At 47.8% G+C, this 14918-nt stretch overlaps 1 protein-coding gene across 2 annotated transcripts in view; it reads left to right on the plus strand.

Annotated features, from left to right (window-relative positions):
* Positions 1-14918, plus strand: part of LOC135909453 (phosphatidylinositol phosphatase PTPRQ-like) — a 29813-nt gene that overhangs the window by 12541 nt on the left and 2354 nt on the right. The window contains exons 2-7 of one of the 2 annotated variants that reach the window (XM_065441435.2): positions 2118-2505; positions 3214-3525; positions 5991-6287; positions 7558-7914; positions 12111-12392; positions 14132-14237. In XM_065441435.2, coding sequence (XP_065297507.1) covers positions 2118-2505; positions 3214-3525; positions 5991-6287; positions 7558-7914; positions 12111-12392; positions 14132-14237 — 1742 coding nt within the window. The remainder of the gene's footprint in view (positions 1-2117; positions 2506-3213; positions 3526-5990; positions 6288-7557; positions 7915-12110; positions 12393-14131; positions 14238-14918) is intronic. The other variant, XM_065441442.1, reaches the window with a different exon arrangement.

Below are 14918 nucleotides of genomic sequence, written 5' to 3' on the forward strand. Positions count from 1 at the left end.
TACGTCCGGTAGTAGAAATGAAGGAAAAAGGGTTTATTTGACATCAGTTACACGGCTCCATGTTACGGAAGCCCACTCTATGCAGGAGCCTGTTAAACGTCCGAGTTCACATCAGGACACGTCGCCCCCACTACACGAAACGTCCCCCACCTTAATACCGTCGTCTTCCCTAGGTGACTCGACTAGGGAATCTGATGACTGTATTGCGGCTAATCACATACGTCGAATCGGTTATCGCATGATATCGCATCGTTCCGCAGCATCCCCACCTCAGATGCATGGAATAGCAGTCAGGATAGCCACCTGCGAATCCAAGGACGAAGTCGTTCTCGAGGTAGCATTCGACGTTGGCCCCCTTCGTCATTAGTTCAGGTTGTCATGTAGTGAAAGGGGCCTTTTGTGGACCCGTAAACTGTCGGTGTCAATGCTGCGTTGACTTCTGGATAGGCGCTGATGGATGTGTGGGGCTGCCTCGTGGCAAACGTCTAATTAACGTCACTGGCCGGGTTGAGACGTAACAACGTGCATGTGACAGCGAACGGGTGGTTATCGAATAGGTTTTTCGTAAACGAACCCAGATAAAGAATTTAATAATTCGCCTATGTAATCTGAAAGTACAACAAATTTGACTATTACTCGCCACGACAGCTTATTGGCTATGGCGTTTGCTGAACCCGAAGTCGCCGATTTGACTCCCAGTTGCAGCGGGCGCGTTTCTGTGAGGAATGCACCCGTGTATCGACCTGTCGGTGCGTGTATATACACGTGTATATATATGCGTCATCTGGACATACGTGTATACTGAAACGGTATAGGTCTGGACACCGACCAAAATGGTTTAAAATAGTTATTTACGTTTCGGCTCCCCCATGGGAGCCTTGTTCACAATCCTTCAGTGATCATCATACCTTGCTGGTGAAGCGCACTGACACGGACACGGTGAAGACACACAAGAAAAGGCGACACTGTGTGTCTTCATCGTGTCCGCATCAGTGCGCTGCTTCACCAGCAAGGCATGATGATTAATCGCCAACAAGCCCAACTTTCCATATTACTGAACTTTCAGTGATCAATTGCTGGCCGTACGCCTGTCGCAAATGGATGAAGTCGAGAGTATGACGGAAGTCCGTCTAGCCGGGATGGTGCATACTTAAAAGGAAGAGGTCTGGACACCGGCCAAAATGGCTTAAAATAGTTATTTACGTTTCGGCTCCCCCAGGGGAGACGTTTCGGCTCTCCCACGGGAGACTTGATCACAATCGATCCAAGGCTCCCGTGAGGGAGCCGAAACGTAAATAACTATTTTAAGCCATTTTGGTCGGTGTCTAGACCTCTTCCTTTTAATTATGCATCATTCCGACCAGATGGGCTTCCGTCATACTCTCGACTGGACATAAGTACAATCCCATGTACTTTATTAGTTAACTTCGAGCCAAGAACCCCGCGGCCGCTGTGATATGGGCGCTATACCATGCATTGTTTTGCCCATAGAAAGTGCCTTACTCTGCCATTTATAGTTCACAAAATTGTTTTAACGGGTCAAATGGAATTTTCGCATCCTATATAAACTAAAAAACCACTTCCTCCGCTGTGTGAAATAAACGCCAGAATCGACACCCACTGCAAAGACAACTGGAGAGGTAGTTTATCACGTAGTCGCAAGAGGTATACAGAATTCGAAATTGGGAATATATGCATACTATACAACCCACTGTAGTAAGCAGTGAATCGTCTATATGTACAGCCAGAACCACCCTAAACGCATGATATCTAGTCACAATAAACATATTATCGCAGATTAGAGGAAAACAAATTAAGTTGAGGAGTTCAACCTCTTGAAGCTGCGCAGTGGGCACGCCGTAGCGGAGGACTCCGGATTAATTTTGACCACCAGTGGTTCTATAACGTGCAGCCAAACCAGGGTGCACGAACCTTTTCGCAATACGTAATCCACTGGGATGAAACTCGCGGCTGACATCGTGCGTTACCACAACAAAGCGGCGCAGCCACCAAGTCACTACGGCGTGTATTGTCATAGACAAGTATAGTCGTCAGGCGTGACTTGTGCAGCAGTGATACCGTCCCTGGTCTTCTTTTCGTTGGCTCTGTTACTGCAGGCTCGAAATGCAGCGGACGGACTCGATGGCCACGCGGCTGCGAACGCCACGGAGCCGGCAAACGCGACCTGGTGCGTAGGCCACGAGCCCTCCTTCTCCGTGAACAGCTCGTCGAACGCCGTGATCGTCGCTCCGGACGAGCCCCAACGCGAGGGCCAGTGGACGTGCGTGTGCGCCATCAACGCTCTCCTGGCGCACCACATGAAGGAGATCGCGTGCTCGAGGGAAGGCGCCGTCCGGCTGCCGCCACTCTGCCGCAGCGCCGGCGGCGGCACCGGCAGCATCTACATCGGGGGCCTCACGGCGGAGACCAATTACACGGTCTGCGTGCGCTACCTCTGCGCGGGAGAGAACGCCAGCGCTGTCGCCTGCCAGCCTACTACAACCGGTAAAAATGAATGAATGAATGAATGAATGAATGAATGAATGAATGAATGAATGAATGAATGAATGATCGACTGACTCACTTTATGATTGAATTAGTGATTGATTGAGTAAAAGAATAAGTGATGGACTGACGGACTAATTCAATGAATGAGTAACTGACTGAGTGACCGACTGACTTACTAAATGAATGAATGATTTACCTAATGACTGACTGACTGAAGGAATCGCTAAATGAATGAATGAATGAATGAACGATTGGCTGACTGACTTAATGATTGAATTACGGATTGATTCAGTGAGAGAATGAATGAATGCTGGACGGACGGAGTAATTCAATGAATGAGCAACTTACTGACCGACTTCCTGACTTAGTAAATGAATGAATTATATACGTAATGAATGACTGACTGACTGACTGACTGACTGACTGACTGACTGACTGACTGACTGACTGACTGACTGACTGACTGACTGACTGACTGAAAGGATCGCTAAATGAATGAATGAATGAATGAATGAATGAATGAATGAATGAATGAATGAATGAATGAATGAATGAATGAATTGGAAAGTATATTGAGCGGAATGGCTAAATTGCACTAACTTGATAACAGTCGGAGAATCCGGTGAAATCGGCAAAAAGAAAAAAGGCGTGCGGCAATATAAATGCTATAGCTTCGTTCAAGCGCTACTTTGCCGTAATACCCAGAACCCGTACCGAAGAGCGAGCCAGCGCCGCCACCACCGTTCGAAGTGATCGTCAAAGCCACCGCCTCCAGCACTGCGGCCAACGTGACGTGGGACACGGACGAAGCGGCTCACGGGTTCACCGTGACGCTCTGGAAGCTGGTCACGCACCGCACGCTCGAGCACGTGCCCGTCGACTCGGTCAGGACCAACGAGACGCAGTGTGAATTCCACTCGCTCGAGCCGTACACCATCTACAGGGCCGAAGTGAGCACTGTGGCACCCAACGTGGGAATCGTCGCTAACGCCACCGTCTTCAGGACGCAGCCTGGAGGTGAGCCTTTACGGGAGCAGCGACTCTCACCCTAAGTAATTGCCGTATTTTCCGGATAATAATCCGCACGCGGTGGATAGTTCACAGGGGCCAATTTGAGCCTAAATTAAGTTTCTTCTTTAGATAGCCCGCATCCGCTGTATAGTCCGCAGGGACGAACCAGTATGCCACAGAGAAACAACGATTTTATTGTCAACCACAGAAAGTCTCGGTAGTAGTCAATTGGCATGTAGCAGTAATAGTCAATGTAGTCAATCCTGAAATCCATCAAAAATCACTCTCGTCGAGGCTGTCAAACAAAAGTCAAGCATGTCGGATTCGACGAACGAGCCTCGTCAATGTCCTCGTCGCCCTGAGAATCTGACATCTCTGTGAAAGGACTCCGGAAATTTCGACCACCTGGGGTAACGTGCACCTAAATCTAAGTACACGGGTGTTTGCGCATTTCGCCCCCATCGAAATGCGGCCACCGTGGCCGGGACTCGATCCCGCGACCTTGTGCTCAGCAGCCTATAACATCATAGCCACTGAGCAACCACGGCGGGTAATTTGTGAACTTCCTGCTTCAATTATGTTAACGTACTAGTATTCGAAATTTCTCGCTAAAAATTTAAGCCATAAATCAAAATTATGCTTGCTAGAGACACTAGAATTTAACTTTCCCCCTCAAATGTAACAAAGTTCATTTGAATCGGTCAAGCGGTTGTCTCATAAAAAACATTTCTGCGTAACGAAAGTTTCAACAAAGCTTATACTGGCTGTGATTTTTCGGTGCACGCAGGTATACGTTGATTTTTTACACCACTGCTAAGCCCGGGGCGCGGGATCGAATCCCGGCCGTGTTGCCCGCGTTTGGGCGCGGGCGAAATGCAAGAACGCCCGTGTACCGTGCATTGGGTGGACGCTGAAAAACCCCAGGTGGTCAACATTGAGCTGGCATCCCCCACTTCGTGGTGTCTCATAATCATATCGTGGTTTTGGCACGCAAAACCCCATAATCTAATTTAACTTATTACAAATGAATAAATGGCACAAAAGCGCAGACCAATTAGGTTTTAACGTTAGGCGATGTTTTGGCGACTACACCAGAGCCGTATTCAGAGTGTGCAGGGTTCACTAAGAAAAAGACTCCCGCAAAGGGACCGGAACATTTTTTTTTTAGTGATAGCTTTCCGTGGCTCTCCGTGGAAGCTGCGTTTCCTACATAAACCAGCTGATTGGCCAAGAAATTCATTCAAACGCTACATTTGTCTCTTAGTAATCGAACTTCTGGGATTCAAACTTGCTACGTGTTGAACAATGCTAACGTTGAACTTTCCTCGAGCTATCAGTACCTAGGGCTCCACTTCTGCAGTGACCTGACGTGAAAAAGCCACTTGGACAGCATCCTTGCGTCTGATAAACGCTGTCCTGGCCTCATCAAACGTAATTTGGAACACGCTTCGATGCACACGAGGAAACTATAGCTTGCAATACATCAATTCGCCCGAACGTTGAGCACGCGACGACTTTATGAGACCCAAACGAATTAAGAGTACGTTACTCATGACATCGAAGCCCTGCAAAATCGTGCTGCTAGATTTATATTTACAGATTATTCACGTAGCATCAGTGTCGCTATACTTTCTCGTCGTGATCATCCATCCTTTCAAAATAAAACGTGCAGTTAGCCGCACATCACGATACGTTCAATTTTTCGTATACCACGCACTATAGCTCAGTGGAATAACCAGCCTTCTCATATTGCAGTTAAGCGTGACTCTAATGAAGTTCAAAAACTTGTTTGCACGTGTCTCACGTCCTGACTGCTAGTAATCCACACGTGGCTTTTGTGTTCTACTGTTTTTTTTTTTACTGACTTGTCATTAACGGTGTACTGTTTTGTTGTGTAAGATTCCTGTGTTTTCAATATGTAATCGCAGTGCTTTACTTTTCTTTTTTGAACAGATGCCCCATGCTTACATGGCATTTGGCCGTGTATCCTGTTTATGTCGTGTTTTATTGCAGAGTGCTCAGTGTTTCGTTGTATAGTGTTCTTATTTTCCATGGTAAATCTTTATTTGAATATGAAGTCTACTGTTGGCCTCCTCTCCCCTCTATCTTTATGTAATACTCTCTGAAACAGGGTCTTTAGGCCACAATGGAACTTAAAAAAAAACGAACAAAATGTGGTGATTGAGCGGTTCGTCGTGAGTGAGCGCGTTCCTCACCGAGTAGACGATGGAGTGGTCACGTGGCCATCTGGACTGACTCTAAAGACTTTTTTGGTTTTAGCCTGTCCGCGGCTCTTTGTGCGACTTCTTCGCGATCCTTCCCGGCCAGGTGGAACGTAGTGGGCATCTGGAGTTCTGGTAACGCACGCTCCGCGTACGTCAGTGCTTTGCGAATTTCAGCGGCCACCGAGTCTCCGGAAGCTCGCGCGATCGAGCGTGTGAATGCAATTGCCGCGCGCTGTGCTGTTTCAGCGCCCAGTGCTCCGCGGTACCTGCAGCTGACGGGCGTGTCCAGCACGGCGATAAGTCTGCACTGGTCCGCGCCGCAGGAATTGCGCGGCCCCCTGTTCGGCTACACGGTCTTCTACGGACCGGCACGCGAGCATCAGAAGCGCAGCTCCCTCGAGACGCAGAACACTTCGGTGACGGTGACGCACCTAACGCCGGACACTTTCTTCGAAGTCTACGTCAAGGCGTTTAACAAACTGCACGACGGCACAGAGGTGGCCAGCGTCCCTGCTCGCATCGAAGTCAAGACGAGCATCGGCGGTCAGTGTGTTCGCTTAAGGAAGCTAGTGGAGCCGTATTGAGCGAAACAATCTTTCTTTTCTCTTTCTTTCTTTCCTTCTTTCTTTCTTTCTTCCTTTTCTCGTTGGCTCGCTCGAGGTCGCCTCACCTCGGTCGCGGGAACCTGCCATTCGGTCAATAAGGAGTGAATATAAGCGAATGAACATAATTTATACCGGATGAGGCACTAAGGTTATTGGCTTATTTGACCTACATTGGAGAGAGAGAGAGAGAGAGAGAGAGAGAGAGAGAGAGAGAGAGAGAGAGAGAGAGAAATAATAAGAGATGCCTTTACGATAGCAAAGTTGGAGAACGTGTTTCTTTCGTGCTGCTCCACGGCTTGCACGGCATGTTTTCTAGAGTGAGGAATGACAGATATTTACAGCTAGATGATTCAGGGCTTGCATCACCTATACTAAATTTAGGACGGTGTTGAGAAACGTGCATGATATTGTGATCGTGGCTCAGGGAAGGCGGAAAACAAAAGTTCCAAGCGAAACTTAACAAATGACGTGAAAGAATATAGGATAGGAATAAACCTTACTTGTCCAACGGTTATTGATGTGGAAGCGATATGTCTACTTTTGACATAATGTGCACCTGGTGATAGTGAACATCGAGTGGCCGCTTTGACAATTCATGCTCAATGTATACGTGTTTTAAAAAAGCTAACATACCGCAGTCTTTGTGGCTTCAGGTTCCTAGCCTCATTTGGATAATCGGCGTGTTATGCTCTCTACATGAATGGTCACATAGCTTCTTCGTTTTGTCTTAACATATATGTGTCGAATTTTACAGCAGTAAGTGGATGCTGTTTTTTTTTATTCTATGCATGGTGTATTCTTCTGGCTCTGCAGATGTGGCCGTTTGTAACATGCGCCCCCTTTCATGATAAAGCTTATCTGCTTTCTCCTGTCATTTACTCAAAGCGCATACTTCCCTCTGCTCATACTGACTAACGTCGAATCAAATGTTTGTTTTTGTACGTGCACCTGGTGCTTCTTACGACTTTATATATATTTAACCCAAACACACGAGTCTATTTAAATGTTCTTTCTTCTGATTCATGTAGATAATTTTAGAGATAACAAAAGGCAGGCGGCGTAGCGTGCTAAATTAATATACGTTCAGCGACAGTGCGCGCACACGGCATCCAAGCTCCGATTGCGTTCTTTTCCACGCAGAGACAATATCGTCCGCTAACTTGAGTCCGCTGCTTCTAAAACTCCCCTGTGTATCTCGGCGCGCGCAGCCCCTTCCAAAGTCCAGAACTTGCGTATGGTTAGCCGCTCCAAGAACACCGTGGTGGTGAGCTGGAGCGCGCCGCTCAAGTCCAACGGACCCCTTGACGGCTACGTCGTGCACTGGTGCAACCAGAGCAGCAGCGGAGGCCACGACGACGCGAGCTATGCCGCCTGGATGGCGAAGCTGACCAATAACTCCGAGTGCCACACGATCAAGTCTGCGAGGGAGACGCGTGCCACCGTCGGCCCGCTCATCCCGGAGTCGGCGTACGTGGTCGCCGTGAGCGCCTACAACCTGCAGGCCGATCACCACCAGTGGGTCGAGAGCAGTCCCGAGACCATCACCGTCGAGACCCTGCCGGAAGGTGCGCGAACGAATGCGTTTTTGCTGCTTAGCGTTTAGCGTTTGCGTCCAGTCTACATTCAGTGTGTTGCGTTACTCGCTGTCATAGACGTGGCAAGGCAGCCTCAGCACAATGTAGCCGACACGCATACGCGTCCACGTTGGATCACGTGAGCGCGCCAGTATGAGTGGCCTTGTCTTCGCACCCGCCGTGGTGGCGTGTAGTGGTTTTGGCGTTGCGCTGCTAAGCCCGAAGGTACGGGATCGAGTCCCGGTCGCGCTTTTCGATGGCGGTAAAATGCAAAAACACCCATGGTGCCGGGCATTGGGTGCACGCTAAAAAACCACAGGCGGTCATAATTCAGAGTCCCAATACGGGCGTGCCTCATAATCCTATCGTGGTTTTGGCGCGCAAAACCCCAGAATTTTTTTTTTTACCCTTCACTCTAAGAAAAATCCCGGGGAAAACGGGAGTAACTGCGCCGTTAGTCTTAAAAAGGGCGCTTTCGTCCCTCAGAGGACTAACTGCATGAATGTGCGTGCCGTGTGCAAATTTCGGAGAGTAAGTGTTTAGTCCCTGCTCGGAAAGAGAGCAATGGGAGGACGAACGGCAACAGTTACTCCCCAGGCACTTCGCTGTTTTCGTCCGTGTCATGGAGCGATGCGGTGAGAACGGTATTGTCTATAAATCGTGAATGGTTCGAAGTTAGTGCATTGTCTATTGAACTACATGCAAAACAGCACCTTGCCTCTTCGAAAATTACGTGAAACTTAAAAAACTGGAATGTGAAGAGGCATGCATGCCCTTCGTGCGCACCCCATAAGTGAGCGATACACATTAAACGCGCAAGTCATTGATAGACGGCTAGATTTTCTTAGTCAATAGTACCTAAGTTCCTTCCGTTCCAAGGAGGTTGCGAACTGAAGCGATGTGTAGCACAAACGGCACACGCTAAGTAACAGAGAAATTGCCCTTCTCTGTCGTCTTCGGTGCCCCGTTTGAGCTTGCTATTCGGAAAAGCCGGCTGCGCGATGACCGCGTGCTGAGCGCAGTGCAGATCTGCTGGATAAGGGAGTATGGACTTTGTAGACGGATAATTTACCGCTTAAGTACCAAACAAGCATCCAGTGATTTGTAATTATGAAGCTGACATATTGTTTGGTAGCGCTTGAGCTATATGATCGTGAGTTTACGCGTCAAAGTATTCTGTCGAGCTGATTGAGTAGAGGCGCGGAAACTGCTGCACCTGGCTCGTTATTGTTCTTCAAAAAGTACAATTGCCGAAAACTCTTGTCGTTGGACCCCTATTCGCGTCGTCACATTTGCGAAATAATGAATTCCGCGTGTTATCTTGCTCAGCTGTTTCCTGAGCTGCTCGCATCCATTTATTCGTGTACTTATGCTTGACTTGACCTACAGTATACTTGTGCGCCTTATGTGTAAATCTATATTCCGTGACTAATTAAGAAAGTTGCAACATTTCTTAACTAACCTTCAGTACACACCATGCATATGTGTTTTGGAGGACTTGTTTACGCTAAGCACCTTCTGGTGCCACTTTCATAACTACACCGTATATCAACTAAACTTAGACAAGACACCTAGCTATAGGGATGTACATACAGGACGTAATTAGCTGACAACTAAATCGCGATCCAGCAATGCTTGAATGGTAAGCGTACAGTGAAGAATTTTATGATGCTCTTTTTTGCTGTGAAAGTTTTTGTTGTAAAGCGTAAAAGCATTGCTCCGTACAATTAATTTCCTCTGCGACTATTGGTAGGCAGTTGGGTAGATTTTAGGATATATGCGAGATTATAAGTACTTGCGCACATTAAAGATGGCGAGCAAGGTCAGGGCCATATACTGGTTTCGCCACAGTCGCCAGTGATGCGCTGTCTCGGCTCTAACACTCTTGCAACCCCGGAGGTGTTTGCAACGTGTAAATCTTCTGTTTTTCAACACATTTATGTAGAGAAGTGTTAAGTTCGTAAATTTATTAAAAATGCATTCAGTGGTTGCAAAAAGCGACGCTATAGCGGTCCTGAGGCAGCTCGAACATTCCAGCAGCAGCAAACTGCACATAACATTTCACGGCGCCACGCGACCCATTAGACGTCATTGACCTTTTTTCTGACTGTTTTCAATACAGCACTGCTGGATCACATACTCACTTGTAACGTATAGCGTTAAACAGTAAAGAATCTCGACTCAGCCGAGGCCTCTTGCTCTGAAAACAAATAAGTTCCGCGACCTCACAAACCATTCAATGATTCTACAACTAGGAAAGCTTGCGCGTTCTTTTTCTTTAGCTTGCCCTGTTTTAATAAACGCACCATATCCTGTGATTCGAGCCAGCGGTACAAATAATCTGTACGGCCGCCGCCCGCGCCGCATTTCGGCCTCACCAAAGGCCACCAATAGACGCAAGCTGCAAGCAGACTAATGATGCCATATGTTTTCAGCTGCACTAACTGCTCGCAGCAAAACGTTGTGGGGACGCTCGACTCTCTCGCGTTTCCTGATGTTGTTTGCCTTACGTGGCTATCGCGTCTCCCGTAATGCGGCTCCCAGCGCAGCTCTGTGCCGCCGGTAGTTGCAGTGAGAGTAATATTTATTTAGTTAATTATTTAGTTTTACTTCATATGCCCCGAAGAGCACTGGGTGAGGGGGCGTATCGACAGAAATTCAGTACAGAACTAGTAAACCAAAGCTACGGTACAACAGATGTGTTACAAGGCAAATACACAAAACGAACACAAAGTTGATACAAAAAGTCACAGAAATGACATTTAACACGAAGATTAAAATACAAAACAAACGTGAAAATAGCAAAAAGTGATAACCAAGCACAAGTGAAATATTAGTACAAAATAAAACATTTAGAGCAACTGAAAGAGTAGTGTAACAAACAGACAACATTTAGAACAATACTAAAGAGATAAACGCAGGCAGATGTAGTGTTTGAACTCTCCAGGATAATAAGCAAAAGAAGTTAAGTTGTCAGTGAGATCATTCCAGAACTTTATTGCGTTAGGTAATGCAGATGAATTGAATGATTGCAGTTAAAGCATATATACCGTTAAAGCGGAGTTGATTATGTAAGCGCCGGGATGATCTAGGAGGCGATGAGATGATGAGATATATGGCGCTATAGTATTTTGATGCTAACGCCACTTGAAGGCGTGTGTACTCGAGGACTCGGGCGCGGAGGAAAGAGCTACCGCCTTTTTTGGCTTGGGGGTCGGGGCCCCGCGGACGTGTCGCGCGCCCGTCGGCACGACTTGCGGAACCGTCTCGCGAAACGCTTCGAAGAGGGGCACCGGGATGGGCGAACATGATCGTTAGAACGCGCCACCGTTCGCGTGACTATATATAGTCACGCGAACGCGAACCTAACGTCACGCGAACGCGAACGTCACGCGAACCTAACGTCTAACAGTTCGCCTATAGGCGAACGGTTAGACGTTAGTGTCCGACGAGATGTCGACTTGGGAATTGTCCGACATTCGCTCGAGATCCTGTTGCGGTGAGTCGGAGTTCCTTGATTCGTCAGTGACCATCGGCACGTTGCATTTAGCTGCGATTCGGCTAGCTCGCATTGGTGTGTAGAAGGCGCAATAAGTCGTCCTTCCTTTGTGCCGAGAGTACGTTTGAAACCGCTACAACGTTTGTACACGAATACCGAAAGGCCTGGACGCGAGCAGCTGCTCTAATGGCGACATCTTGTGACGCTCGTGTGCCTGAAGGAATGCGTGTATGCAAAGAGAATATAACCGGCCGGCAGCCACCGGCAACTTGCCCTCCTGGCAAACATCCATAAGTACTATGATTAATTACATCCATGTGTAGAAAAAATGCAATACAAAACTTCACTTATGCCATGCACATCTAGACCACATCATAAGGCAATATATTATAATCGCTAAGGGTTTGCCAGTTTCGGAAAATGCTGTTCATTATAGTTGATTAATGGAATGAAAAGTTGTTGGAACCTGCTTTTTTTTCAATAAGTTTCTACTTCTGCCCCCACGTGGGAGCGGCCCGTGGTGCTGCTTTAAGGGCGGCGCTTCTCAGGACCTCAGTAAAGTTCTTTGTCTGTCTGCAATGTAAACGTAATGAACGCGTCTTTCCCTGCCCATGCCGCTTCTTCAAAGCGACATTTCCTATTGTGTGTATGCACATATATCTGCTACACCAGCATCTCGCGAACGCAGCGCCGCCCGCGCTCCGAGCCCTGGACGTGCGCATGGTGAGCGCGGACTCGGTGGAGGCCAACTGGGAGTCCCCGGCGCCCGGCATTGTGGGCTACGTGGTCGCCTGGTGCCAGAACCAGCGCTGCTCCGAGAAGACTGTCACGGCCACGCGCCTCATCATCCACAACCTGCACGCTGACAGCGACTACAACGTCAGCGTGGTGCCCTTCCGAATGGACAGCCAGAACACCAAGGTTCTTGGCCCACTCACCACCAAGCTAGTGACCGTCGCCGACAACATCGGTACGTGAGCTCGCTGTACGCGGACAGCTCGGCAGCCACTATCAATGGTATTGCTGGTTTTGCTTGCTTGCTTGTTCCTCACTTGTGGCGCCTACCGACTACATGGCATTGGCCAAGAAGCCGACGGTTAAAGGTCAAAAGTTAAAGAGAAGGGGTATCGAGAAGCCTGCTTCATGCGGCTACACATGCTCAGTATAGTTGGCTCAGCCTTTTCTTATTCGCCTGGCTTTTACTCGCTTCCGTATACGTGTCTTGAGTAGGAGGAAGGCAAGGAGGTGGATATTGCTAGCTACATCGTGCATGAGCGAAATAAACCTTGAAAAAAGAAAAAAATAGGTTGGACGCGTGTAGGCGAGCGTCTGCTAGTGCGAGGATAAACATGCAACAGAGGTAAAATGCCTCGAGGAGTCGGGCTTCATTATTAACTATATATGCGGTTTCTTTTTCATCCTTTGCTGCTATGCCGGAAAAAAAAAATAATTCTAGCTGGCGACTGCCGCTTCCAGGTCCGAAATTGAGGTCACGAAATTGAGAAATTCCAGGTTCCGTTCCGGTTGATCTGCCTTGGTTAATTGGAAGAATAACGACGCTTACCATACACGCACGTATTAATAACTTCGAATGAGCAGACTGTCGCACGCAAGACGAAGGGAAATGCAGAAGCGGGCTTCTCCTTAAAATGACTCTTATTGCAGAGAAGCTAGCTTTACCAAATTTTCGTCGGATGGAGGTGCGGCCGGATGCTCGCAAACATAGAGGTGCAGATTATCGCCAGTAATCTGAATACAGATCTACTCGTGGTAACAAGCACATGCAGCTAGTGTTGTGGCGAAGTTATAGGAACATTGCAAAATATGGTGGTTGTCGCTGTATACTTAAATAATCCGCTTAGCGCAACTACGTGAGAGCGAGCGATTCCAGACAAAGGATGCCTGTTTTCCGGCATGTCGAAAAAGACAACCCACGTGTGCTCTCTTAACGCAGGTTAACGGCCATACAGTTCGCCATGGCCTGATTTAATGCTGGAATGGTGATGCAATGGCGATCTGCTAGCTGTCTTCTTCGACTTTTTTTTCGAACTTATGCCCCGTGGGAAGTCTCACTGGAACTGCACGCATCTTGTCAACATCCTCTTCAGTCACGAATTATGATTAACTGCGAGAAATGTGTAAAAGTTGCATATTTTTATTTTAAAGCGCTGCAGACCCTACTGAAAGAATGTCAATGTGGTGGCATGATGTCTTACGGGTCCTCATAATTGATATACCGACTTGGTGCACAGTCATGTCGCGTTTTTTAAAACTTATTTAAATAAAGAGAATGTTATCTTTCGCTCGTACTACATGCACATGTTATTTGCTGCGAGTATTAGGAGAAAAGAAAATCCGTTATTTCGTCATTACTGACGGAGCACGGCACATCAAACTTTTGCGCTTTTAGCAAAGTAGTCGTGTGTAGCATTGATGTGAGATGGAGTCATATTATAGGCAAGTAGATGGCTGAATTTACCCAACGCTTAGTGGCCAGTGATTTCCACCTTGCCACCACACAGCAAAAAATGTGCAAAAAACTACTCGCACACACAGTTCTGCACACCTTGACTGCAGGGGATAAGGCTTTTCGTAAAAAGGCGTAGTGAGAGCGATGTCCCAGAGAGCTACAGAGAATACATTGGGCGCCTTTTTGGTCGCTTGATAAGCAGGGGACTAACAGTGGCGCTGTGGGTGTTCTCTGCGCAGATGCTGTTATGGCCGATAGCTACCTCATAGGGGCCATCGTGTGCTCGGTAATCATCACCGCACTAGGATTCACGGTCTTCGTCGTCTGCCGCAAGAAGAGAGGAACGTAAGTGGTTACACGCCTGTATAGCATTGGAGGAACGTGCCAGAAGCGGTAAAACCGTGTCCTTTGCGTTTGCCCCCAATACGTGCGCTAACGTAAGACACTGGCAGATTTTAGTAATCGACCGCTCACTGATGGAGTACTACGGAGACCTCGGACCAGAGCGCAAGTCCAGTTGCAGAGCAATTCGTGAATCACTGGCGTTCCTGCACGGCGCGGTGTTTGACATGCGGCTGTGAAAGTCCGTCTGGAAGACTATATATATTCACGCCTGTCCAGATTGTAATCAATCATAACCCTCTTTCTTTCCCTTCCCCTCAAATTCCAGTGCAGAGCAGCGGGTTAGAGGAGTCAACCCCAGGCCGACCTCGCTGCTATTTTCCTTCCATAGGTTTCAAGAATATATCGCCATACAGTTGGGGTATAGCATAGCATACTGACCGAGTGGCAATCAGGGTAGCGACTACAGCGTAAAAGTGTAACGGTAAATCAGCGCAGAACACCGAAGTGTGGGAAGGAAGTATGTGTTTGGTTCTCTAGGTGTAATTCTTTCCTTCAACCGAACATCCTTTTATTCTCACTCTACGGTGCTATTGCGCCGATGTTACCTTCTGAACCGAGTTTTTTGGCAACTGCAGCATGCTATAATCGATGTGGATTCGTCGTGCGGCAGGCAGTCATAAA

Source organism: Dermacentor albipictus, chromosome 1 (assembly GCF_038994185.2).
Source record: "Dermacentor albipictus isolate Rhodes 1998 colony chromosome 1, USDA_Dalb.pri_finalv2, whole genome shotgun sequence".
Taxonomy (NCBI): domain Eukaryota; kingdom Metazoa; phylum Arthropoda; class Arachnida; order Ixodida; family Ixodidae; genus Dermacentor; species Dermacentor albipictus.